At 35.4% G+C, this 26347-nt stretch overlaps 5 protein-coding genes across 13 annotated transcripts; 3 read left to right on the forward strand and 2 right to left on the reverse strand.

The window, feature by feature from the left end:
- The first annotated feature begins 176 nt into the window (after positions 1 to 176).
- Positions 177 to 2677, forward strand: Ndufb2 (NADH dehydrogenase (ubiquinone) 1 beta subcomplex, 2, 8kDa). 4 transcript variants are annotated; one of them, XR_013260056.1, is made up of 5 exons: positions 177 to 385; positions 556 to 679; positions 766 to 888; positions 1049 to 1117; positions 1704 to 2677. XR_013260056.1 is itself a non-coding variant. In XM_077425630.1 (5 exons), the coding sequence occupies exons 1-3, from the start codon at positions 285 to 287 to the stop codon at positions 859 to 861; spliced, it is 321 nt and encodes a 106-aa protein (XP_077281756.1). In that variant the 5' UTR covers positions 177 to 284; the 3' UTR covers positions 862 to 888; positions 1096 to 1117; positions 1704 to 2677. The 4 variants fall into 4 exon arrangements, 3 of the variants coding, with proteins under 3 accessions (XP_077281756.1, XP_077281755.1, XP_077281754.1); XM_077425630.1 differs by having other exon boundaries at positions 1096 to 1117; XM_077425629.1 differs by lacking the exon at positions 1049 to 1117.
- On the reverse strand, positions 1127 to 6616 carry LOC143908194 (aldehyde dehydrogenase 1A1). The gene is made up of 10 exons (XM_077425625.1): positions 6488 to 6616; positions 4475 to 4710; positions 4015 to 4119; positions 3142 to 3243; positions 2892 to 3057; positions 2334 to 2638; positions 2157 to 2259; positions 1570 to 2077; positions 1421 to 1495; positions 1127 to 1344 (listed from the first exon to the last, which is right to left on the reverse strand). The coding sequence occupies exons 2-10, from the start codon at positions 4505 to 4507 to the stop codon at positions 1275 to 1277; spliced, it is 1467 nt and encodes a 488-aa protein (XP_077281751.1). The 5' UTR covers positions 4508 to 4710; positions 6488 to 6616; the 3' UTR covers positions 1127 to 1274.
- Positions 4898 to 8825, forward strand: Tektin-a (Tektin A). 3 transcript variants are annotated; one of them, XM_077425624.1, is made up of 8 exons: positions 4898 to 5793; positions 5907 to 5937; positions 6412 to 6704; positions 6846 to 7155; positions 7224 to 7438; positions 7703 to 7925; positions 8010 to 8164; positions 8262 to 8825. In XM_077425624.1, the coding sequence occupies exons 3-8, from the start codon at positions 6433 to 6435 to the stop codon at positions 8473 to 8475; spliced, it is 1389 nt and encodes a 462-aa protein (XP_077281750.1). In that variant the 5' UTR covers positions 4898 to 5793; positions 5907 to 5937; positions 6412 to 6432; the 3' UTR covers positions 8476 to 8825. The 3 variants fall into 3 exon arrangements, with proteins under 3 accessions (XP_077281750.1, XP_077281748.1, XP_077281749.1); XM_077425622.1 differs by having other exon boundaries at positions 4898 to 5937; XM_077425623.1 differs by having other exon boundaries at positions 4898 to 5937; positions 6415 to 6704.
- Positions 8826 to 8960: 135 nt separating this feature from the next.
- Positions 8961 to 21599, forward strand: LOC143908195 (dynein light chain Tctex-type protein 2B). 4 transcript variants are annotated; one of them, XR_013260055.1, is made up of 6 exons: positions 8961 to 9332; positions 9504 to 9637; positions 9752 to 9885; positions 17129 to 18003; positions 18138 to 19222; positions 21364 to 21599. XR_013260055.1 is itself a non-coding variant. In XM_077425626.1 (4 exons), exons 1-4 carry the CDS (start codon positions 9151 to 9153, stop codon positions 17237 to 17239), a joined length of 561 nt encoding a protein of 186 aa, XP_077281752.1. In that variant the 5' UTR covers positions 8961 to 9150; the 3' UTR covers positions 17240 to 21599. The 4 variants fall into 4 exon arrangements, 2 of the variants coding, with proteins under 2 accessions (XP_077281752.1, XP_077281753.1); XR_013260054.1 differs by having other exon boundaries at positions 17129 to 19222; XM_077425626.1 differs by having other exon boundaries at positions 17129 to 21599.
- Positions 9707 to 18500, reverse strand: LOC143908192 (uncharacterized). Its single transcript, XM_077425621.1, has 10 exons — positions 18365 to 18500; positions 17819 to 17945; positions 17583 to 17700; positions 14922 to 15000; positions 13457 to 13508; positions 13007 to 13115; positions 12809 to 12893; positions 11872 to 12734; positions 11600 to 11806; positions 9707 to 11497 (listed from the first exon to the last, which is right to left on the reverse strand). The coding sequence occupies exons 1-10, from the start codon at positions 18486 to 18488 to the stop codon at positions 11363 to 11365; spliced, it is 1899 nt and encodes a 632-aa protein (XP_077281747.1). The 5' UTR covers positions 18489 to 18500; the 3' UTR covers positions 9707 to 11362.
- Positions 21600 to 26347: the final 4748 nt, after the last annotated feature.

Below are 26347 nucleotides of genomic sequence, written 5' to 3' on the forward strand. Positions count from 1 at the left end.
TCAACACGGCACGTCCCTTGAGTCCCGTGACTACGCACTACGCGACATCGGCGACATCTGTCGAGTCGACAGTGTCGACATTGCGATTCTCGAAAATCTCGAGCAACTCGAGCTATCGAATGCGTGAAATTGCGCCGACTGCGGACGCATTGCACTGCGCAGTGCGCACTGCGCGAGAGAGAGCGCGAGCGCGAGGCCGCGAGCAGCCGCGAGTGCGATTAACGTCAACGCAACGTCACGCAGTTCTGTGAGTGTCGCTTGGCAGTGGGGATATATTTGTAATAATGATAATTTCACGAGGATTGAATTTATTGAAAGTCGCCTATAAAAGAAGCCCAAGTAAATTCGCGGCGACAAATCTGCGCTCCGTTAGGCTGTCTCACGGGTAAATAGAATTATTATGTAACTCTGCGTTATAGGTTATGTTCCAATGTTGTTCTATTGTTCTATTGTTCAATACAAATGCATTTCGTTGCGCGAAAGCATCTTACGCGAAAAGAATATATGCAGCATTATGTGCCTATTATAATTTACTCCGTTATTTTCTTATATTAGTCATGGAATGTATCGCGATTTTCCGCCAGCAGACAAGACATGGGTATTCGTAGCTGAAATTTTCGGAGGCATAATGTGGTGGTGGGTATTGTGGCATTTCTGGCACGACTTTGGCCACATTGTCGTGAGTATCGCGTAATTTTTAATATTTGTCTCGTACATTTCTAATATCTGTGATATGTCGGTGCAACAATTTCTTTTTATATTCAGGGAGAGTTCCCATATCCAGATCCATCCCAGTGGACAGACGAGGAATTAGGTATACCTCCGGATGATTATACTGAGCCCGCGACTCGTACGACGTAGATAATTTTACAACCATGTTATGTGAAGGTAAAAAAATAATTGTCGTTATACCAAGATAAGAATCTGCAAGGTTTTAACATTTACATAGAATAAAAGTGTTACGTTTACAAAATTCAAATACAATTATCTTGTTTCTCATCCATTTTGCAACCTTATGTTGTATAAATATATTCTCCTAATTTTTGAGATATACATGTCTCAAATATATATAAATTCTTCTATGTTTTACGGTAGAAAAGGAGCGAAATGAAAAGATGTATGTACATTGGTTTCTCAAACTTTAATATCACGAATAATATATCTCATTGCACGTGTATCACTTTAATATTCTTTTACAAAAGTTTCATTTAAGACATTTTCAACAAAAGTATAATGAAAATTAAGAGCTTATATAGCCATGCATAACTCGTGTATTAATTTCCCTTCGTGACATTGATGGAGACTGTTTTGATCTCGAGATATTCTTTCAAGCCTTCTTCTCCCCTGAAAAAAAAATACCGAGTTTTATAACTTGTAACACACAATTTAAATCAGTTCAGTTTAATCAATTATCACTTACAATTCACGTCCTGTGCCAGATTGTTTGAAACCGCCAAATGGTGTTTGGGGTGCGACGGCATCGTAAAAGTTTACCCTGAAAATTATTAAATTAAACATACATAACTGTACATACAGCAAAGTATCGTCACATATTTCTTGTATACTTACCAAACGCTACCCGCTTCTACGGCCTGGGCAAATTCCAAAGCTTTATTAATATCTTTGGTAATTACACCAGCAGCAAGACCATAGTTAGTGCGATTCGCACGTTCAATTACTTCATTCATGGTATCAAATTTCAGGATTGTTTGAACCGGACCAAAAATTTCTTCTTTGGCAATCCTCATATCGTCGGTTACATTTGAAAAGACTGTAGGTTGTACAAAATAACCGGTGTCACCTTTGCGATTTCCACCAGCTTCCACAACAGCGCCCTGTTGTTTGCCGGAATTGATCAAGCCCAGGACCTTGTCTAACATCTCTTGATCGATCTGCGGACCTTGATCGGTTTTAGAATCAAATGGATCTCCCACTTTTCTATCGAGCGCCAGCTGTTTAGCATGCTTCACGAATTCGTCGTATATCTTAGAATGTACAAATGTTCGCGATCCCGCGCAACAGTTTTGCCCATGATTCGCAAATATCGCATTGTACGCAATTTTTGCAGCCTCTTTCACTGTAAATATAGGCAACGTGATATAAATATAATTGTCCAACAAAGTGTATCGAAATACCTAATTATTCCGACAACGTACCGTCAACGTCATCGAAAACAACGAGCGGGCTCTTGCCACCTAATTCAAGACTGACACGCTTAAGATTACTTTTACCAGCAGCTATCGTTATGGCATGTCCGACCTAGAGAAGAAACTTAATTTATATCGATACGTACATTTTTATTAATACAATCATATTGTGTAAAATATAAATACCTCGGTGGATCCGGTAAAAGCAACTTTACGAATTTCTGGATGTTCAGCAATAGCTGCGCCAGCAGTTGGACCGTAACCTGGAATGACGTTTACGACACCGGCTGGAAATCCTGCCTCCTTAGCCAGAGCGGCTGCGTAAAGCGCGGACAAAGGTGTTTGCTCCGCTGGCTTTAAGACCAAAGTACATCCAGTAGCCAATGCAGGGCCCCATTTCCAAGCCAACATCACGAACGGATAATTCCAAGGGATGATTTGTCCTACAACGCCGACTGGCTCTTTTCGCGTCAATGTAACGCTAGTGTCGCCTAGTCAGATAATAAATAGAATTACTTATTATTGCTAAATTTATAATTCATATTATATCTATCACAGTGAAAAAGTAATAATTGATACGCGAAATTTAATAAAATATATTAATATGCTTTAATGCTCTCCACGTACACTCTCGAATAAGAAGATAGAATACGTGTCTTTTGTGTACTATCTTTTGACCGGTATGTATGTAAGTAACTATCTAACTAATTATCTATAAATAGCAATCCATTTTAAAACAAATACCTGTCGGAATAGTAGTTCCAAGTATCTTATCACACCAGCCTGCATAATAACGAAGAACAGCAATACCAAATTGAATATCCTCAACAGCACTTGCATACGTTTTTCCATTATCAAGAGCATCGAGAGTAGCGATATAATCTAAATCGCGTCTAACGAGATCTGCGAACTATTTTATTGACTTACATTTAATATGCAGTTAGTGTTTGCATTAAGTATAAAAATTTTACATGAATTTTACATAAAATTTTACCTTGTGCATGAGTTGTCCACGGACATGTGGATTCATCGTACGCCATTCCGAATTTCTATTAAAGGCCCGTTTAGCAGCTTCCACTGCTTTATCTACATCAGCCTGAAAAGAAATTTATTCTATTAAATTACAGTCAATCAATTTTTAATATTACTAATTTTTAACATCTAAGTATTAGGTGAAAGAAAATTTAATAGTGACACGCAACTAATGCGCAAAATTTTTCTATTAGCTTACTGTCGTTATTACTTTATAAATTCTCTACAATCTTCTATTACATTTAAAATTTTTACATGTTTAAAAAAAGAATTTAAACCTTAAAAAGCCTGCAACATTTATTAAATTGCAACAATTTTTATACATATAAAGTTGTGAAATATACATATATATTGAAAAAGAAAGAAGAAAAGGAGGATCTGTAAATGTCTGTGCATATTATGTAAATATTATTTCTTATAGATGTAAAAACGCGAAGAGAGTAGATAGCAAAATACAAATAATGTGATAAGATAACACTTTGATACTCATCTTGCAGCACAGTTAAAGAAAAGCAAATCACCTGTGTCAAAATCGAAAACCATCTTTAACTCTGTTGTGCCTACAGTTGAATCTTTCGAGCTACGCCAATTAAGTCACGTAATTTTTTTTATTCAGTGCTATATTAAATCATTATTGATATTAAATCTTAAAACGATTTAAAGCAAATAAAAATTTTAAATATTAGCTATCTTGTAATCAAAGGTTTACAACTGAAATAATAATATGGAGATTTATTGGATCCCGATCTATAGTTGTCTGTTAATTTTATTTTCTGTGTTCTTTTCTGTGCAATTCTTATGTTCTACGTGATATAATTGATACGATGTCTTTTACCTTATCTCCTTCGGAGATTTCAGCGATGACTTTACCATTGGTAGGATTTATTGTGGGAAATTTACGACCACTCACAGCATCCACAAATTCATTGTCAATGAATAGCTATAAAAAGTATTTGATATTACTTAATAATGAAATACAAATAGCTTGCCGATTTAAAAAGTTTTGATAAGTAGTTGAAATACTGATAAAGTCAAATCAAAACGTTCTAGATTTATCCCATTCTCAACTCACTAAAATTATTTAAATTCATGTTTTTGACTATTTTAAATAAAAGTTGATATATTCTTTAAACAACACTTGAAAAGTTCCTTTGTGTTAGTTTCTAACTCAAGAATTTTTCTATAAGTAAATCTTTGCGATCAAATATTTGTGATTTAGTTTGAATCTATATATTTAATTAAAAAACAATGAGTCGTTGCGCATAAATGAAAAACAATGCGAGATATTAACTTACTTGGGTATATTTAATTTGGACTTGCTTTGCCATTTTCTTCTCGGTGATGTCTACACTTGACGACAGTCGACCGGTAAGTCCCACGGCTAAGTGCTTGAGCAGCGTTTATAGAGACTACGTCGCTACCATCGTTGAGAGATTATTTCCAGCACGTGATAAGATTGCTTATAAATATCAACTCAACGCTAACCGTATCTGTATCCGTTTCTGTATCTTTTTCAAATCTTTACAATTTACTGAAAAGGAAATTAAAAGAAAAGATTATATCGATACGTCCTATAATATTAATATTAATGTAATAAACGCAAAACTTGAAATATTAATATAATTAATATTGTTAATATATGCGCAAATATAACAAATGACATTACTAGTGCAATGTCTGTGTTGTTTTTATTATTATCTTCTCATGTTTCTACATACTTTACTTGCAATTAGTTGGAGCCCCATTTTTTCTAATCCCAAAAAAGATATTTCTTTGTTATTTTACAATTCTTTATATATTGTTCTACAACATGACATAATAATTAAATTGCGTGAATCAATGTATTAAAAATAATGCAATGCACAGTTATTTCTCGGTAGCAGAATACGTATTCTGTCTCCTCCCGAAACTTCGCTAAGTATAGTAGTTCTTGATCTATTTTAAGAATAGTGTATATAGTTCTTTTTCAAGTTATCTGCTGTTTAGTCATGTAACAGTTGCTGATTTATTTTAAATCACATTTCTCTAGATATATCCTTTAATTAATTCGACTTTACAAGTTCGAATTTATCAAGAAATTTCTTATCAAATAATGTAAGGCTGTCCGACTCGGTGATCTGAGTATTGGCAAACAGATTTTTACATAGGGCGTGCCCCAACTTTGATAGGATAACACCGGGTCATCAATATTTTCGCATATAGATTACATAAAAAAATGCCTACATGAGTAGCATAATAATCTTTTAATAGACATTTAATCGGATACATTTCGCGTATACATTATTCCATGTTAAAAGAACATATTGCATAAATGGAGAAATACGTAAACATCTTTATGACAAGATAACTCAATGTTATAGAAAGATGTGTAATATCTTGAACTTAGTCACTTGCATATATTTAAAATTTTTTAATTAATCAATTTTCTTTGACAGGAAGGAAACGGACTAGGTTAAAAACATCACCCCTTCTTTAGAAGAATGACGCGATTCGTTCAGCTGTGCGTATTAAATCGATAAGTCCGGGTTTAGCAGGCGTGTTTACGGACGACAGCTTAAATTCACAGAAATTCTACTGCGCTTAAATTGTACAATTCAACTGTATCCTATGTTCGGTATACCTCTTTAAAATATATAAGTAAAATACTTATTAATTACTTTGCTTTTTTTCGATTATCCTCTACGAAATGTTGAATATTCCGAACGAACATGATTATTCTGCTGATAGCCCGCATCACATTTCGCAACAACAAACTGAGGTAAGTTTTATCTGTAAGGCCCAGTTCAACAGTGGCCAGTTAGCTTAACTAGTAGTTAACTCTCTCACTCTCTGTCTCTTTTTAACTCAAAGGTTAGATAGAGACGGAGAGTGAGAGTTAACTACTAGTTAAGCTAACTGGCCACTGTTGAAAACTGGGCCTAAGGAGTCACTAATTTACATAAATTATACATACCGATACACATGACTGACATGACAGTAATAAATGCATCATTAATATATGCAGTATAAATTGGCTATTCTTAAAAGAACCAATGTATGTATACACATATATACATATATATAGAAAGCGAATGCTGGACGGCGTGTAAAGTTGCGAAAAAAATTATATTTATTCGTTATTTTATTACAGAGAGAGAGAGAGAGAGAGAGAGAGAGAGAGAGAGAGAGAGAGAGAGATACACACGTACACACAATCTACTGTTTTCATCTCATATGATAAATTTTGAACTAGAAGACGGAACCGTGCCTTGCGATGGAGCACGAATGTGGCTGCGGGGACAACGTCGAGAAACCTCCGCTTTATTTACCTCAGCCCGAGGATGAATATCCGTCAAAGCCGGAACACACAATGGGACCTCTTGGCCCATGGGCTATGGGCAGAGTAACCTGTTCTCGCGAGGGTGGAATAACGGGTTTGAGACCAGTCGCAGATCAATATTCCATCACTCGCTACGGACCGAGCGAATGGCGCGCGCACAATTTGAGTATCTTTCGGCAATCGAATGAGAAAATTCGCGATTCCCAGTACGTGATTCAATATAATCTGCGATTATTAAAAATTGCATTTAGAATTTGATTCGTGGATCCATTATAGTGGAGGATTGTATTCCGTATAATTTTTCCTTAAAAGTTGGGAGTACTTACTATATTTATTATCATAAATAGAGTTACGGCCAGTGCTGCGAAACAATGTGTGGATCGAGCGTATGCGGCAGCCGACAAGGTGCAAGCGGAAACGACGGAACATTTGAAGACACGGGCTAATGTGGTGTATCGTTGGAAGGCGGAATTAGAACGTATGATCGTTACCATTGCGGAAGAGATGGAATTGTTAGAGGCCGAGCATCGTCGTGTACAGCGTTCTTTATCGATATTGACCATCCCTGTATCGATCGCGAGCGATTTTTTGCAATTACGCTCCTCTCGCCTGGACTCTGATCTCGTTCGCGATAACGTCGAAGAGCAACTCACGAAGGTTGAATCTCGGATTTAATTCGTCGAAATGCCGTCTCCTCGCGTCTTAATTCGCGTTTACGTTTCCAGGAAATAGCGCTTTGTTCCGAGATACGAGATTTGCTAAACAGAACCCGCGAGCAAATCGAGATGCAGATGGTGGAACTGAAGTCCGCGAAAGCGCGGGCGGAGAATGATTGGTCCGACAAAATTCATACCTACAATCTAGACTCCGTATGTGTGAATTTGTCTAACGATTCTCCGCTTTTATTATGGAAAGCTGGAGCTACGAGATTTCCAGCCGAGTGAGTTTGCATTTATTTTCTAATGTGCTAGACTGACGAAAGAACGTCGCAAATAAAAAAATTTAAACTTCTCGTTTTTTAAATTTAAAATTCAAATTTAAGAAACAGTGCAATGGTAATTAATAGTAAAAATTAATAAATGTATCCGTGAAGTTGCTTTTTTTTGCTGTTTCGAAATGATACAACTTTGCTGCTTTCAGCGTTCAATTTCTGCTGTAATCGGTTTATATAATCGATATTTTTTTCTTTTTTTTTTTTTTTTAGTCAATCAACTCCTACAAGCTACGAACACTTCACGCGAGAAGTATTAACCGCTGGCGAGACTGCTAAACAAAGATCAATAAAATTAAGATCCACTTTGAACGATATATACGCTAAGTCCATTAAAGATCTACGCGATCAAGCGACTCGCGTTGACATTGCACTTGCAGAAAACGTGAAACTCACGCAAGATTGCCTTCAGCAACTAGAAAAGGAATTACTTCGCGTAAGATCTGTGAACGCAACAATAAACAGAGGACGCGCAAAAGATTATGTGAAATATAACGGAAGAAACATTTTTATTTTTTAGTGCTTGCATGAACTAGCAAGTACGGAAAAGCTGATTGAGGAACTTCGGGATTCGACGAAGGGATTAAACAATGCTATGAAATTAGCACAAACAAGATTAGATAATAGATTGAGTCGACGCAATGTTGAAAGTTGTCGAGATATACCTCAATTTGGGTAAGTCCTTGAATAAAGAGGAAATAGTTATCTAGGCAACAAATGGCATTGATAGCAAAAAGAGTATTATTAACAAAAACATTTTTATTTTATTTAGTCTTGTTGAAGAAGTAAAATCACTTGGCGAACATACTTCCGCTATGTTGGCGGAATTAAAACGCGCTGAGGAATCTCAGGCGGAATTAGTCAAGGCAAGAGGCACTCTTGAACATGAAATAATGGTAAAACGGAAGACTTTGTACATAGACAAAGAACGAGGCCAACTACTGCGTTCATTCTTCCCTTCTACCACGGACTTGTCTGGGTTTTAATAAATTAAATATACAATGTGTAACAAGGAGAATTATTTAAAATTCATATAATATGTAAATCGTATCTACGTATATTATACTATATTATATGTTTTAAATGTCTATATAATATGTTTGTTATATCAAATTAAATGTATTAGCATTTATGTATCAAATTCTAATTATAGCAATAATTAGATCCAATCTATAATTAGATTGGAATATTTCATTTATTTTTATGAAAAGATATTTATTGCTCGTCAGGTGTCTTTCAGTAACTACGAGGAGCACTGCACCTCCTCCTCATGCTTTATATATGTAGCAATGTTTTCACAGGAAATATTAAATATTATTCTCTTTTTAAAGAATAATTTGATAAGAACTTATAAACATCTGTATGTTCAGTTGTTTGTTCCATACTTCCATACATTCCCATGTCAAATCGTTGAGCGTAGTAAAGGATAAAAATTGTCCGATGTTTGCCTCCTTTTCCCTCATCGTCATCGTCCTGACCTAGCTTAACGTGTACATGTACATACTATAGCAAGATGTATAGGCATGCTGGATCTTTATTGGTTATGTTTTGTCTTATGCGATATTGTTGCCACTGGTTGCCAATTGCCATTGTAGATAAACAACTTGGAACATGCCCACGATCAGTGGGATGATCTGACGGGAAATTATCCAATATCATAAATGGCAGAGGCGAAGCGAACGCAACATTCTCTGAGACATAACCCGGTCAACCCGGTGCAAGAAGCAGTGGACATAGCACAGGAGGAGGAAGAAAAGAAACACGTGAATTTGGAAACTCTCGAGGATGATGAGGAGACAGCTCAGCAACCGGTTTATCAAATTCGACCACATCTTCACGAAAAGTACGCACGTCGATTTATCTTATGTTCACGAATAGTATAGTTTGCGCGACAGAGAATTATAAGATTAATTTATTCTTTAGTAATTAACCGAATTTAGTGAAATTGATGGTATAATTAACATAGTTCATAGCATTTTGTTAGAGTCTAAATTTTTATGCTTTTAACATATAGGTTTAAGCCTCTAAGTGCAAAGGAGGTAATACACGATGTGCTGTTTGATCAGCTCGCTACGAAATCATATGATGCCCAGGCAGCTGCTCAATGGACTAAAGATATAGCGGATATTATTAAAATAAAAATCAAAGGTAATGCTCTTATTTTTTTTATATATGTGCATGTACAATTTAATTTTATATTAATTATTATACTTGAAGTTCTGTATGAATATTTATTTGACAACCTTTTTGATATATTTACAGACTTACAGTTTAAGAGGTACAAATATGTTGTTAACGTGGTTTTGGGACAGCAACATGGTGCTGGTGTAAAAATGGGTACGAGATGTATTTGGGACGCAGAAGCTGATACATATGCCTATGATAGCTTTATTAATGTAAGAAAGAGATAAATGTTTTAGTACGACTTGCTCGTACATTCGTACAATGTCCAGATATCTTATTTTTATGTTCTTTCTGACTTAATTGCATGTTATTTTTCAGGATACTATATTTTGCGTGGCTATAGTATATGCAGTTTATTTTTATTAGAAAAATTTTTTTCTGGAAAATAAATGTATATGTGGACGAAGCGCATGTATGGAAAATTATTGTTTAGAAACGACAGTAAATTCATTCAAATACAACCTATTATTACCATACATTGATACATATGCAACGCAATGTTATATGTCTCATGACATGACAATTTTTACATATAATTACAGATAATATTTATAGCCATATACGATGGTGTGTGCATGATGGTTCTTGCAGTGATGTTTTCCATTTCACATGGTTCTTTCTTATGTACTAAAATTATTATAGCACCATAATTCACGGTAGTATAGTTAATTAAAATTTATTTATCCTACTTGTTACAATATTTGATTTATTCACTTAATTTTTTTATTTTTAGCAAATCAGTTTTTTAAGAGATAATTTATAGATAATTTAAAGCTTAATGTATTTTGTATATAAAATGACAAAATTTATTTGTTAAGTGCAAGGAATTTTACTATTTTGAAAAATAAGAATATTTTACAGTTTGGTTTAGATAATTAATTGCCAATGCTATAGTGTATAATTTACGTTTTTCGCATGAAAGATGAACATTGCAGCAGGCAATGTGAATAAATACAAAAAAATATTTACGCATTAATAAAATTTTAATTTATTAATAAAATACTTTATTATGTGCTATTAATTAATTTTATTATTTATTTTCTTTAAATATGTAATATTAAACGTGAAAAATGTACAGAAGGCACTAGATATAACATTTCGTATATCTACATTCCATTATAACAAATGTTATACTGCAGTATATTAAAAAATTTCTAAAAATTTTCCACTGAGAAAAATAATACTTGTAATAATAAAAATAAAATAAATAGCTTCCCAAAATATTCCTGCTATATTTCTAAATATGTTAACATAACGCATTAACGATGTTCACTGTCATGTAACAGCACGATTTGTTTTGATTACTTGCTTATTACATAACGTATCATATATTAAATATTAACACATATGAACTGCTTTTTTTAGTCATATTTTTGTATAGTTAAAGTGAAATAGATATGACTTAAAGCCTGCGATCGTTTATTCACATTGAGAGTTATTGGGAATAAACAAACGCAAGCAAAGATAAAAAGAGAAAGAAAGAAGAAAAAGCGTAACGTACGAGTCAAGTGAACGAACCTTATATTGGCAAGGAAAAATTATGAAATTTATAAAACTCTGCTCTAATTGTAAGACTACACATATTTTTGCATTGACTTCTCTAATTCCTTTTAATTATATTATGATAACAAATGTATATCGCGTGTGTGTATGTCATGTGCTTCATTAATTTGTTAATATAATAATAAGTTACATAATGACGCATGGCAACGCGCAGCATAACGGGAGACAAACTGGGACAACGGCACCTCCTTTGCTACTTTTGTTTTTACTTTTGCTAGAAGCCTCGTACTCGTATTTTCCGCTAGCCTTTTCCCACCCTCCCTGAAAAAAAAATGAATAAGAAGATCAAATAATAAAATATCACGAATTTAGGATCATATAATACATTAAATATTTGCCACATAAAGTCATATAATGACTTACGCTAGCTTGTGACATGGCTGCGCCGGATTCTTCTTTCTTGGTGAATTCCGCCGAACCTGGAGGATAATAGACCGGCGGTCCAGCAACATTCTTGCTTTTGACTTTTGGTGGTGTATGCGGGACAAAATCAACTTCTTTTTTCTTCGTAGCCGATGATTCCTTTTTGCTCTTACGCTCTTGCCTCTCTATATCGTCCAATACCTCTCGCTGAACAAATGGAATACATACATAGAACTGTTATCGTGCAAATAATATAGTATCAATTACTTTACCTCAGAATCAGAGAACGAAGCCATGAGGTCCTCCAGTTTCGTCGGTGGGCCTTCGCCATTGGTAATTGGCTTAGCGGGATACACTTGAGTACCAGTTGGAAACGGTCTCGGCAGGAGAACCTCGTGGTCGTCGGCGTTCTTGTTCGGCGGTACTGTCGTCGTAGTATTCGAGAATTTGTAAATCCTGGTCGGAGTGTCTGGTTTGTCGGGATAACGTCCGCTGGACGGTGATCTACCAGATCTATATTCTTCGAATCGATTAACGGTTCTGGTGTGCGTTTCGCTTACGGCGGGCGGTTGATTTTGATATATAGTCGTAGAATAGTCCGGACGATCACCCGGTCCGTGACCATTAGGAAAATTACCGTCGCCATGGTAATACTTCTCGCTCACGGTGGTCTTGGTCTCCAAGTTCGTCGGCGGAGCGCTGCGATAATAGGAAGGCTGTGTCGGTTGGCCATGGTGCTCCTCGCGATAGAACTTCGCCTCCTTGTGCATGATTTTCGACTTCTCAGTAACATCGGTCGGCGAATATCTGATTGGCGTACCAGGATGTCCCGGTACATCCGTCACGGTCTGATAGGTGACCATCTTGTCTGTAGTGGTGGTTCCGCTGGTTCTTGGTAGGGTGTACGTGATCGTTTGATCACCGGGCAGCACGACACTCCCTGGCACGTTGCCACCTGGTAGATACGTCTCCGGCGATCCCGGTAGTTCGTAGGTGTACGTCTTGATGGTGGTGGTCACTTTTGTGTTGGGACCGGGTGCCAGATTGATCGGTATCGACGGACTTGACGAGACCGGTACGGTATACTCGATGTATTCTTGCGTGCTTTGAGTCGGTCGTGGTTCAGTTTGATAATCTTAGGAAAAATTGTTCGTTTACTTTGAATGTCAAAATTTAGCAAATAGTTGTAATTTTATATAAATTACGTACTGGTTTCATGAACGAACTTGACATCTCTCTGAGTTCCTGGTAAAGGGGAAGTTTGTTTCGAACGAGACGAGCTGTCACCATAGACCTAATAAATATAATTATATTAATGCTGATTGTGTGTCCATTTTATTTAATATTACTTAAAAACGTCGACGAATCGATGTTTGAAAATATTCGTAACGGTATAATTGTACTCACCAATTCTCTATTGACAACTGTTTTTTTAACAATCGGTTCTGGACTTTGATATGAATATGGACTCGCTGAACTCTTAGTCTCCTCATAAGTTCTTTCATGGATGTCGTCCCTGTAAATATTGATTTTTTTTTTATATTTGTACTGCATACTACACACTTTTTACATTTATACTACATATTAATTTATTTTACATTTATATTTCGAAATTTTGGTAGTTATAAAAATAAGTAATTAAGTACAGTACTGTAGCGGTTACTTAACTACTTAAATAGTAGACGAATCATTTGCATCGTCTGCAATAAATTTCTTTCACGTAAATTACATGCAATTGAGAAAAATGTATAAGTTTATTTCTATTTTAAAATATATGTTACTTGACCGAGTCGCTTGGCATCCATTCAGAAAACGAAGGTATTTTGGATCTTACGAGAAGCAGAATTGTGTACTTACATCAAGGGCGCGCCAGTGAGAGGCTGTTTGCTTTCTGATATGACCCATGAATCTGGAACAATAAATCAACGAGTACGTTATCATTGTGATTGTCAAAAAACCGCGATAATAAGTTTAAAATAACAGAGTAATCAAAATTCCTAAGTTAATGTCAATTTATAACGTGCACGAAATAATAAAGTGCCAATAAGTTGCAGTGATTTACATTGTTGTTTTGATCTTATGAGAGTCATAACGTTAACTACTCCAATAGTAGATTTTATTGGCTGGTACAAGTATCTCTGGTCACAATAACGAATATTCTCACCAACAGTCGTCCTTGTCCTTCCAGTATGTAACTTGAGTCTATCCTCTACTAGCTCTACACCTCCCCCGCGGTCTTTCTCTCTTACCTTTCGTTCTTTCTTTCGGGAGAGCAGCGGAGACACGAAGAAATCGGGTCAGCCTTCTGCCATAAGCGGTCCTAATATGGCTACGCTTGTGTGTTATGCGTGACCGCAAAGAACATGAGCTACGACCGTGCCGTCTCTGCCAAATACAGAGATACAGGGAAGACCTTCTTGCTCCCAACATGCTTCTTCACAGAGATGAATAAAGTTTCGAGAAGGTCTCCCACCTCTTCGATTTTCATAATATTCAACGAATATGCTCAAAAAAATTGACGCAAACGAATGTATTTGAAAAGATTTTTGGTGCGGATAAAATTTAATGATGGAGAAACGTAGGTAACATTTATACTTTGCACGAAAAGTACGAGGTGATGGATGATCGCTTATGTAATGAGGCAAAAATATGTTTGTATAAAAATACCAAATTTCTGAGATACCCTCCAATTTAAACAATTTAAACAGTCGCCCATTATTTCAACAACGCTTTTATCAAAGTTTTTATTTGTGTTAAGAATTCTTCCACACGTGTATATATTTAAGAATATCTTTACTAAAAATTTTATGAAAATACGAGAAGCGACTTTGCAGAACTTCAGTCTTTGTTTGCTTTCTTTCGAAAGCATAACGATAACTGAAATATGAGCGCGACGTGATATCGCGCTTTTATTTCGCGATTATAATATTCTTCGCGCCGTGTAATAGGAGCTAGAATCGCGCTGAAGATGCGAATAACGCTCAAATTCGATCCACCCGATTTTTTCATTATCAATTAACCGTAAACCAGCAAGGCCGTTGCGCGCCTTAAAAGGCGTGACACGAGCAACCGGCTCCCCTTACCTTCCTTGATCGTTTCACGTTCGCGAGCTATTCACCGCGACTCCGCGGTGTTACTTGTCTCGGATAATTCAAGGAATCCGATAAGAATCCGCTTTGCTACAGCGACAGTACGCTAAACTCTACGGGATGCTCTATAGCTACGTACAGCACAATACTCAACAATATTGTACATAATTATATTTTATTTGTTAAATTACGTCGTGTGTATAATTTAATTAAAAAACGTGGATTTTCCTCACCTGGTTTCCCGTCCAAATCCTTATTGTAGTGGTACGACACTTGCTTGTAGGCTACCGTTTTAGTTTGACCGGGTTGGACCTGCAAGCGCAAGAAGATGAACGTCACGAATGCAGAATCTCGCATCTGTATGCATAGGCATTCAGGTCATCCGTTTTTATAGCAACGATCCGATCGTAACAAATTAGTGCGAGTAATGCGTGGGCAGCTTCAGCGCCGGACTCTCCTTATAAGACTCTGATTACGACTGTCCCACGTGTAAAACGCATGGGCGGATCGGTAACAACATCTGAATTCCGCGGAGCAACTCACGGTCGAGGATTGTTTCAACTGTAAAATGCAGCTGTACAGTGGAGTTATACCAGAGAATATTACGTATATATAAAATAAATTATTTTTATCTTAAATAAATTATAATTCTCTATTTTTTTTATCTGAATATATGCACGCGCATCGTGAACTACTTTGCGTATGATCTTTAATACATGACTTTAGCACGTGATTTCACGAACTGCAAGAATACGCAAATAAGACATATAGAAATTTTAAAGATTATTTCGTTACATTCTATATACCGTTTCAGATGATGATAGACAGTAACGTGTCGCTTAAAGATCTTGAAGCCCATTAGTTTGAACATGTATCCGGCTGGTGTGCAAGGAGTGTAAGAGCAAACCAATTTATTTTCATTGAACGTCGGATTACAAGCCATACGACTAGCGAACGCTGCAATTACCTACCTCGGGGCCCCCGTTACACGCAAGACTGATTCTGTGCCTCGCTGTGATGCGTCTAATGTTCAGTATATCGCGTAAAGTGGTAATATTTTACATAGCTGTCTCGAACATCATTACCGAGAACGTTTTAACGCATTTCTCCATTTTCTCTCTTGTCTGGTCAGAAGACCAGGGCCAAAATCATGAGAACGTACGAGGAATGTTTCGTTATTCGCAAGTATTTTAGAAAGTGAAGAGTCACGCCACACACATCGTGCATTTAAATCCTAATTTTTAACGCTATCGTAAAAGATACCATCGTGTATATATTAGAAAGTTAATAAGAAAGAGGAGGACAGATTTTAATTTTTATATTAATCATAAAAAGAAAAATTTAAAATTTGTATTAACATTTTGCCGTTCAATTTTTCTCTATTATTCTCCTCCTCATTTATTAAAGCATTCTTCGAAACTTTGCGTGAAGGCTAAAGGTCAATGGATAAATACGAAAGCGAGGGAGTGGCGTAATTACGGTCATCGAGCGATCATAATTTGGCTTCAAATTAGACAGCTGAGCGGGCGACTATTACAATGCAATTACACGACCGACAATCTATTTTTGCTCAATATACCAGATCGATTCTAGGGGACATGGCGATTTCAAATATAAAAGTGATCTGGCTTATTCCTCACGGTGTCTAATGTAGCGAGAGGCAGGATTGAACATTCGCTAGATGCACTGGCATTTGCAACCCGGGGGCAAATGCATGAACGATGCAATCTGCGTGGCATATAATTGGAGCCGCAGCGTCCATCGGGACGCATAAAGCTCGGTGAACGTTAACGTGGAAGTGATTTCATATACACTTTGCGTCTAACAATCTATTGCGCCTGATTTATATAGTACGGCGGGTGTTGTAGATCCGCTGTTAATAATAATGTCGTTGATTAATGTTGCTGATAAATGAACGCGCGGTACGATTTACTGATCCTAATCGATTTTCTATTGATCTACGTTTTACCGCAATGAATAATATTAATTCTTATATTTATTTCTTGGAATAAAAATATTTTATTTATTTACGACTTTGAAATAGCTAAACTGTATGCAGATTGGCCACAAATATCTAATTTTATATTTTTGTTCAAGATATAAAAAATACATAAATAAATCTTTAAATTGATATTAAATTGATTAAAATTAAATATTATAATTTCTTTCTGACTCGAGAATCTTGAGAAAATTGTATATTAGTTAAATAATATAGTTCGTGTTGTCGAATTCGTGCTTTTGGCTCGGTTATTTCAAGTACCAAGAATTTTTATGTGCTGTTAAATAGCTTCACTCAATTAACATCAGGATGATCGAAATAGTCGTTTTCCGTTCAACAGCACATCCAGCGAGCTCGGCAAGGGCGCATGAGCATGGCGGCATGCGAAACTAGTTTCTTGCATGCATTAATCACGCAACGCATTCGTTTTTTTTGTTTAAGAACCAGGACCGTCGACGTCGACGTGATTTCATCCGATGCGTGATTATCGTTCTTTCCTGTGTTCCTAGATTTTATCCCTGGGCTATTATCCATTCTTCACCCCAGCAATAATAAGGAAACTATAACTCACTCTTTATAGATTTGGTTTTATGTTTTTTTTTTATATGATCTTTAATTAATTGTAAATGTGTATTTATTTATTTGCGAAGTAGAGTAATGTGATATTAAATGATACTAAATGACAAGAATATAAAAAACCTTGTAAAACTATAAAACTTTTTAAAAAAGAGACTTATTCGTGCAATAAGATTTCTCTCTAGAACTGTATAAGTCCAGAATTGTTTTCAAATTAATATGGGCCTTGATGTATTATACTTTCCAATGTATCGAATAAACAGTATCGAATTTAGCTTACGATATTCTAATAACGCGTCATTTCAGTTTAAGAACTCACATCTTGCAGCTCCGCGTCCAGATGTTCCAGGCCCGGGATACCGCTTGTCGTTCCAGTTGGACCGGTACTAACGAATTTTTCAGTGGTAGTCACTCTCGAACGAGACGGAGACATGGGTCTGGAAAATAATTTTAAATCCGAATATTTATTATAATGTATTTTTACATTTGAAAGGACACTAATTGCGTAAGTGATGCACCGTTACGGATTATCGCATAACTTTGTTGTTCTCTCACCTGCCCTCCGAGATCACTCTGGTAGGGTTGGCAGCTACCCTATATTCGACTTGGGGCAAGAGTGTTCTGTCTCGGCTAGGAGTAGCACTTCTCGAGACACTCGTCTGCAGATCCTCGAGAAGTGCGTCTGAAAGAGCCGAATAAATCAATTTAACATGTTATCGGTGTTTTAACGAAGAATGGAGGTAAGAAAATGAGTCCGAGTATATCTAAACGATTACGATCGACCTTAATTAAAATGTTAAAATCACATCAAACATTAGTCTTTTATGTCACTTTAAATACAATTTTAAACGCATTACATAATTTTTGTTTCAAGAGTATCACTATCAATCAGCAGTGGAGAGGAGAACTCAAGATAATTACATCATCAAAAGTTTGATAAATTGTTCGCGCCGCGCGCGTAACTAATTTAGTCCCTAAAATTTGCTATGAAAACATTGGCGAGTAAAATGATCGCGGACTCGTTCGACAGAAAAAGAGAGGAGCGGAAGTGAACAACGGATGGATAGAGTTACACCTCTGGTGGCACATTTAAAGGTTTACCCAAGTTGTTTTCGAGGCTGCTGGCCGTGGCTGCTCCGTCTCTGTGGCCAGATATAGGACCGCCATGACTCACAATCTTTCTGCTGGTGTGCGTCGACGTTCGCTCCCTCACGGCTGCTGACATTGTGTTCCTCTTAAGCCCTGCCTCACGAAATCTATAACGGATAACGAGGAAGGCGTTGATTGGCGTCTCAATTAATTTTATTGTAACCTATCATTAATCTGTCTCATTATGAATATTTAGGTATAACAAGATCTCTGGAACATGTCGAGTAACTGGAACGACGGTACGCGCCGGCAGCATGGATTGGATAAGATATTTCTTGCTGCAACGCGCTACTTATAGAAGTGTGAAGTTATAAATAGAATTGATATTAGAGGATTCGGATCTCTGTAGAGAGCTATGGACTTTCGTAGAAACTTTCGCACCACTCGAAGCCGGTTTACAAGACTCGCGCAACAACCGTGACCAGGCCGGCCAGTTTTAGGCCCGAGTGGGTGTATAAGTTCCTGATTTCCGTCGCGCATGCACGATTTTTACCTTAGTCGTAAAAGCAGTTTCTCAACGTACCGTTGGCGATTTGACAAAATTTTTTCGATAAAAATATGCATAGACTTAAATTTTATTTTACATTTCACGCACATTACGAAATGTTCGCGTTATGAAAGCGACATTGAAGCGATAATATTCTGTGAAAACTGATCCGTTCAAAATATATATGAGACCAGATAAAGGGATGAGATCAGTTTCTGAGAACTAAATCGGCGGAAATGGTCTCATACTTATTCCGGTGGAGGCACCAATGCGAATGAGGCCAGGGGGCCAAGGAGGCCTTCCAAGAATCGGCAGCTAAAGAGGTACGCATTCATATGATCTCCTCCAAAACCTCGAAACGCATACAGTGTTAGTCGGGACCGTTTCTACGGAATGCGTATTCTACCGACTATTGCGCAAGTAATTCCGGTAATCAATCGTATAATACAAAAAGAAAGAAAAAGTTGCGATCCAAATTTGGTAATAGCAGGCGCCTCTTATTGGAGGCGAGTTTGGGCGAATTGGTCCAAGGTCAGTTATAAATGCAGATCAAGGTTAATTACAGTATTGTGTATGCCTTCGCGAGTCGAATATCGCCTTGATTGTGATATACGAGTTCTTAATGACACTGCACTCGTATTATCAAGATTACCATTAAAGACAGTTTACTCCCAGGAAAGACAGACGTATCAACAATGATGACAACATATAAACTATTTCGAGTATTAACAAAGTGGATGCATTATTAATATATGTATATGTGTATATATCTACATATATATGCATATAAAACTTGTACACATTAACATCGTAATAATTGGTGTACAAAAGATTATATTTTTACTGTATATTTTGTAATTTTTTGATGATTTGTTATAATATATATCACTGTTAGTGATGTGTGTGACATAATGTTTATAAATAATACGCGTAATTGCAGTAGATAGATTTGTGAAAGAATTCAAGAGCAAAAAAGGCGATAACGAGACCATTCATACTCAGATTTTATCGCACAATTTCGTTTTCAGACGGCGTTATAAGTTGACTTCAAAGCACACCGCGTCATTCCCGTTTAATATAGAGCACACGTAACTACTTGATCAGCTCGAATAAGCAGTATCGGTTGCGGGTTGCAGTGGCGTAATTAAAATGTGACGAGTTGCTCGATAGAAAAAGAAATCGTATGATAAAGTTAATTTATCGTGATAATAATGGCTGTACCATGTTTGCAAAATATACGTGAAGGGCGGATAATACTCCACAGAATGATATAAAATAAATGCAGTTTTTAAACAATACAATCAGAATCCTAAATTGGAATTCTAAATGCTTTTCGTGTGATCGTACATTTGTCAACCGCAACGTTACGCCACTGATAACGGACGATGTAACTGCTTTAAGCAGACAGTTAGCCGGTCATCGTCAGTGACATTGTATCGTGCCCTCCAAGGCTATCGTGTCAATCGAAACGACGACGATGACTGCGATTCGTTTAATTCCAAGAAGGCTACCTAATCGTGACTTTGCTCGAGTTAGCGCTTAAGATCCGATAGATATAGAGCTTTCATCCCGCCAATCGCGATGTTTTATTTGCCCGTCTTTTTAATTGTGAATTTAGGCTCTAATTTGCACGCACGCAAATGTATTCTTGGCCATCGGGTGGTGGAGTAATAATTTCAGCTTGCAAAATGCACCTGCGCGTTACTGATCGCGATTCTTGCGCAATCACTTTCATCTCGTTTAAATATAAAGAGCTTGCGTGCAGTGAGAGAAGAAACTTAAAAAAATCATTTACACTACCTTATATCGCTGTTAGTGTTAACCCACAATGCGATCTATCAAAAAATTGGATATGCTTCTTTTTATTGACAGAAATTAATATAAAATCCACAGATTAAATGTTATCGCTTTCGTTAACGTGCGTATTTTATAACGTATAACGAATATCGCAGTAATTTTAATTCTCTTCTGTATTACGTCGAGCTACTTCATCGGATTATAAACATGATTTCCAAAATCAGTGCGATAAAATTCAATTGATCAAGCAAGAAGAGAAACTAAAATAAATTATGAAGAGCTAATAAGTATAAAACCTGTAGAAAGATTTATCTTGCTGGCCAATTCGACGAAATTAGATTGATTGTGCTGGCATCGATATAAGAAGTATTTTAAAGCGCGTTACGAGCGAGAACAAAAAATCCGTGACTCATATGCTCTATTTCACGGCGAGAGCTTTTCACAGATGTATACAATTTGTAAATAAAACAAATCATAGTTACGAGATCATATGTATTTTCGTCTCGAAGAGGTGAAATTCGATTGCGAAATAGCGAAATACTTTCGAACAATGTGATTTACAGATTTGCAACAGTCAAGATTATCAAAATTTAAAATTTAACGTGCGATTATGTATCAACATGTTAACAATATTTTATTTTAAAGAATGATTTCTCTATTCCTGCAGAATAAATAAGAATCACTCGGAGAAGAAAGGAACTAGAGTACGAAGAAGTGCATTACTATTCTAAACACTATAAGAGATCGTGTTGCAACTGCGTGATTATGTTACGTCGTTACTACTGCTGGTATATTGATACGTCGCAACGTTTCTGTAATGCTGCGGTACGAACGCTACTGCCCTACGTATTACATCCAAATCTCGTATTCGTATTACATACAAATATATCTTACACAACGATATCTGATGTCTGGTACTATTAATTGCGGCATCACACCGATTATATATAGTGCCGATTTTATTGAACGTACGTGGAATGGTGAAAATATATAAACGATAAAGAATTACAACTGTGTCAACGGGAGAAAGTCCCCTGTGTTTGGATTTACAACACAATTGCGCAAACGACTATAAACACGAATATCACAAACCTCATAGAATAAGTTTCTCCTATTAGATATTCATTGAATTTTGGAAATATTTATAAAATGTTTTTCGCTAATATTTGTGCCGAGAACATTTATGAAATATTTATGAATTCGATATTGACAAAAATATTATATGAAGGTACAGTATTCTCTCGGATACTTCTATGATTAAAACGATTTTCCCATGGCACATAATTCCAAAAAATTCTCTAGCTACGATACTTTTCATGCTGTCAAATTTAAGATTATTCCATGAAGAGTTAATATTTTATGTTGATAATTAATTTTACAATTTTTGTCATGCTAAAAAGTTTCTTTTCATCTTACCAGTACTCGATATTGAAACTACTGATTTAAATTCTCACACCGTATTATGTAGACTCGGTAATTCGAATGTAATTGAAACGTGATATTACTGCTGATTACGTGCGTGAATGATTATTAAGTTCACGATTCAAAGAGAAGTTCTCGCGTGTCTGAAGTCTTGGTGTTTTGTACAAGTGTAATCATATTCATGAAAAAGAAAGAGTACAAAAGTTTCAAGTTTGTCTTGACGAGTCTGATTAATGCAACACGTAAACGTATGAGTTTAGATAATATCGAAATTTCTTGTCAACTATGGAGGTTGACAGAAATAATAAAGTCATGATTATATAGTTCGCTAAATACAATATAATTCTTTACAATTTTGAACCTTAAATCTTTCTTTTCAAATAAAGCTAAAAAACGAGGTATATATAAGATATAATTACTCAAATTACTGATTATGTCTCTTTTTCTTTAATTTTTTATTGTAAAAAGATATTCAACGAATTTGAAAAAAATATTAAAAATAGTACTATCTTTTTCAAGTCATTTGTCAAAACATCAATAAATTACATCGGTTAACGTTACGCGTGTACACACGTGTATGAAAGATAAGAAAAAAATATATAATTCAATCTCATACAAATTTAAAGATGACATTTGACATCACGTGGGTGGCAACGGTCCAGCCAACTGGCGCCCGGAATCTCATCTCATCTCATCTCTCTTTCTCATCTCCTTCTTCGTCCGCCGCCATTCCCCGTTCTTTGTTTAACCAATTTAAATATAACCTATCCACCTTTATGCCGTTATTTACACCCCGACTAACAGATTTTCTGTCGGCGCATTTTACGTGAATAGTACATTTTTAATGGCATTTTGACGATTGCTTGTTAATGCTATTTTGCAAACGTGCGCAAACGAACCGTGAATTTTGGCGTCTGCATAGTGCCAAGATGAAATTGCACGTAATTGCCATTAACTGTTTTCAGCAGCTGCGTATGATTTAACCAGCTACGTAATGATTTAAACGTATAAAAACATGAGAGTATATCACTTCATATTTTAATTGAATAATTTTCTACGGAAATTTTATCTCAACGGAGTTCTGACTTTAAACAAAATTTTGCAATATTGTAAAATTATAATTTCTAAAATTTATTGTTTTGCTAACATCGTAAAAAAACGTGACAAAAAATATACGATTGTATTTTTGGCGCGTCAACCCAACGGTAATAAGAAGCTTTATGAGCTATGAGCCAATATGTTTTTGGCTTTACGCCTATTTTTATATCTACTTTCGTCCCCATTTTTTCCTCATTTCAGTTGTACAAATCTGTCTTATTTATTTTTTTACAAGTCAATTTCGTGTAAAAATATGCCGCCTGCCAAATAGCGCAACCCGATAGAGATAAATCCAGAGAAAAACGGTAGATTGAAAACAAGAAACAATTTCAAGAGTTACGATTTTGTTTTATCTCAACAATTTGCTCTTGTCGGTTTTCCTAAATTAAACATCACGTTAATGAACATGAGATAATTTACAACTGTGTTAAAATATTGCACTGTGTCAAAGAATTCTCGCATTTATTCTTGAATGTTATTCTTATGTATAATGCATCGCTTACGAAGCTCTTAATGAACGTTGTAGCATTCGTATAGTGACGCATGAATTATGCATATTGGTATTTATTCTGAGTGGTCTTTAAAACGCACCTAACATGGCTGAGAGATCCGCGGAGACGGAAAGTGGGATTTGACCTTCCGCCTATCTCCAATCATGCTCACCGTATTACGTATGCTTGAAGAGACAAGTTCCAGTCGATTGCTGATATGTAAATAGTGTCAAAAACTGCTCCATATGAAATTGTCGCGTGATTTGAAAATTTAAGTTTTATGAAAAACTATAAAATATAATCGGATTTCCTTATACGTCCTATTAAAATAATATGCTTATTTTGCAAAATTATATTTTAACTTTAATGAAATAATAAAATATGTATTTTATATACAATTCACAATAAATATGTGGAAACTTAAAGTGTATGTAAAAAGTTTGTATGTTATAATTTTTAAATTTGACACGTTGCAGAAATAATTTTTAATATAAGTTTCCGCCACATATACACACACATTGCACTTAACATTCATAGATCAACGTAGAAATATCTTCAATTGTCTTCACTTCTAATATAAGATTAGAGTTGTAAAATTACTTAATTTTAATTAATTTTAAAAATGACATGTATCACATATGAAAATTTAATAAAAGTTTTGTACAACATGTAACACAGTTTCAGAAAGAAATCATTTTCTACTAAGTATTCTAAGAGCGTTATAACGAGTCAGAATGAAAATTTCCAAACGATCATCGAGTTGAAGGGAACTTTTTTTAACCTGGTAACATCAGGAATCATGGCGTGTTAACCAATGACATGTGCGGCATAATGACGGTCGCTGTTTGCAGTCATTCAAAGGCACTGAGGCATTTTCAGTGACGAAAGATTAATTGCTACATATGGGACCAATAGCGCGGCGGGTAGTGCACTAATAGTAATTCAATACAAACAGAAACATAATTGCAAAAGCACTTCTATGCTAAGATAATTAATGTTAATTGGCAATTCTGACGCCGCTAATTTGCCGGCTGGCAATTAGTAAATTATATTTAATTTATTTACACCATATATTATTCTCTTTATTTGTTCACGTCCAGATTGTTTGAATAATTTTTATTATTAATTTAAATGCTCTTCTGATTTATGCGTAATACTTTCAATTTTTAATTTTTTACGATATTTAATTTAAAATTAGGCATCTGTATGACCATCTGTGTGCTATCAATTTAAAAATGTTTGAAAATTTATTCTACATTTACATAAATTTTCGTGCAATTCGACAAATACTTTTAACACAGAATCGATATATTTACAAAATACCTATCCGTAATACACATTAAAAAAAAATAAATAAAATATATTAAATACATTAAATGTAATATACATTAAATAAAACTAAACGAATTTAGATCATATTTCTATAATCAGAGAAGTCTGAAGAGATGTTATAAAATGTAGCCATTCTTACCTCGCGAGAAAAGGGTAATCCAAAATTTGCACACCGGTTAGATCACTTTTTTCCTCCGTCTCGTTTTCTTCCCGGCGACTTTGCTCACGCGTCGAATCCAACCGATCAATCCTGACCGAGCGAGCGGTTCACAAGACACCAGATTGACCGTCCGTCCAGGACTGGTTACATACACTTGCTGCGCTACTCGCCAGAATCCGTTGTGGGTAGACAGGACCAGGGCGTGCGCATGCGCGATGGATCGCGAATTGTTAGGTGTCCCCGACCCGTGGAAACCTTCAATCGTCGTACTTCAAGATCGAGCAGAGATCATCGATATTATGAAACCTGACACGTCTAATAGATTCAAGATCAGATCAACAATTATTTGTATTGCAATAAACATTTTCATAGGATTTGTCTTCAAAATATTGCTTAATAATATTGCAATAATTACAATAATTTTTATAAAATTAATTTAAACAATATTTTTTCGTAATTTATAACTCTCTAAATAACTACATGTATCATAATAAAATATCACTTAAGCAATCATTTACTTAATTACATTGAGATTTGTTTGAAAAATCAAATATATTTAGATTTGTTGAAACACATAAACTTATTTCTTAAACAAATTTCAATTTGATATAATTTTTGCATAAAATTTTGTGCGAGATTACAATGTTACTTCAAAAGACTTTTCTTTTAGATCTGTTGGATGTATAATAAATTTTTGCTTATCCTTTCCTTTCGCTCACGTTATGCAACCTTGTGACTGCTAAACTAGAAATCAAGATTTATGGTAATAACAAAGCTTATAAAATGCTTTAATGACGATACATATCAAGTTACACAAGATAAATATAAATTGATCTATAATCACTTCCGTCAATGTAATATATAGCTCTAAGAAATATTCTATTACAAATTAATGCGCTATGTTTACCTTCCATACTATATTTAAACTATAATAGTTTATATCACTGGTAAATATAGTCAAATTAAAAGTCTATTAATGAGATATAAAGGAAATTACAATTTTATAATACAAAGTTATTCCAATAATTATTGTTGATGACGTTATACGATAATATATTTTATTTGATCATTACATTTGTATAACAATTATTTAATATATTCTTTTTCGTTTTTTTTCATTATTATTAGTGTAAAATAGTTTAGTGTAA

This window comes from Temnothorax americanus, unplaced genomic scaffold (genome assembly GCF_048541705.1).
Source record: "Temnothorax americanus isolate GAGA-0224 unplaced genomic scaffold, ASM4854170v1 Scaffold9, whole genome shotgun sequence".
NCBI classification, from domain to species: domain Eukaryota; kingdom Metazoa; phylum Arthropoda; class Insecta; order Hymenoptera; family Formicidae; genus Temnothorax; species Temnothorax americanus.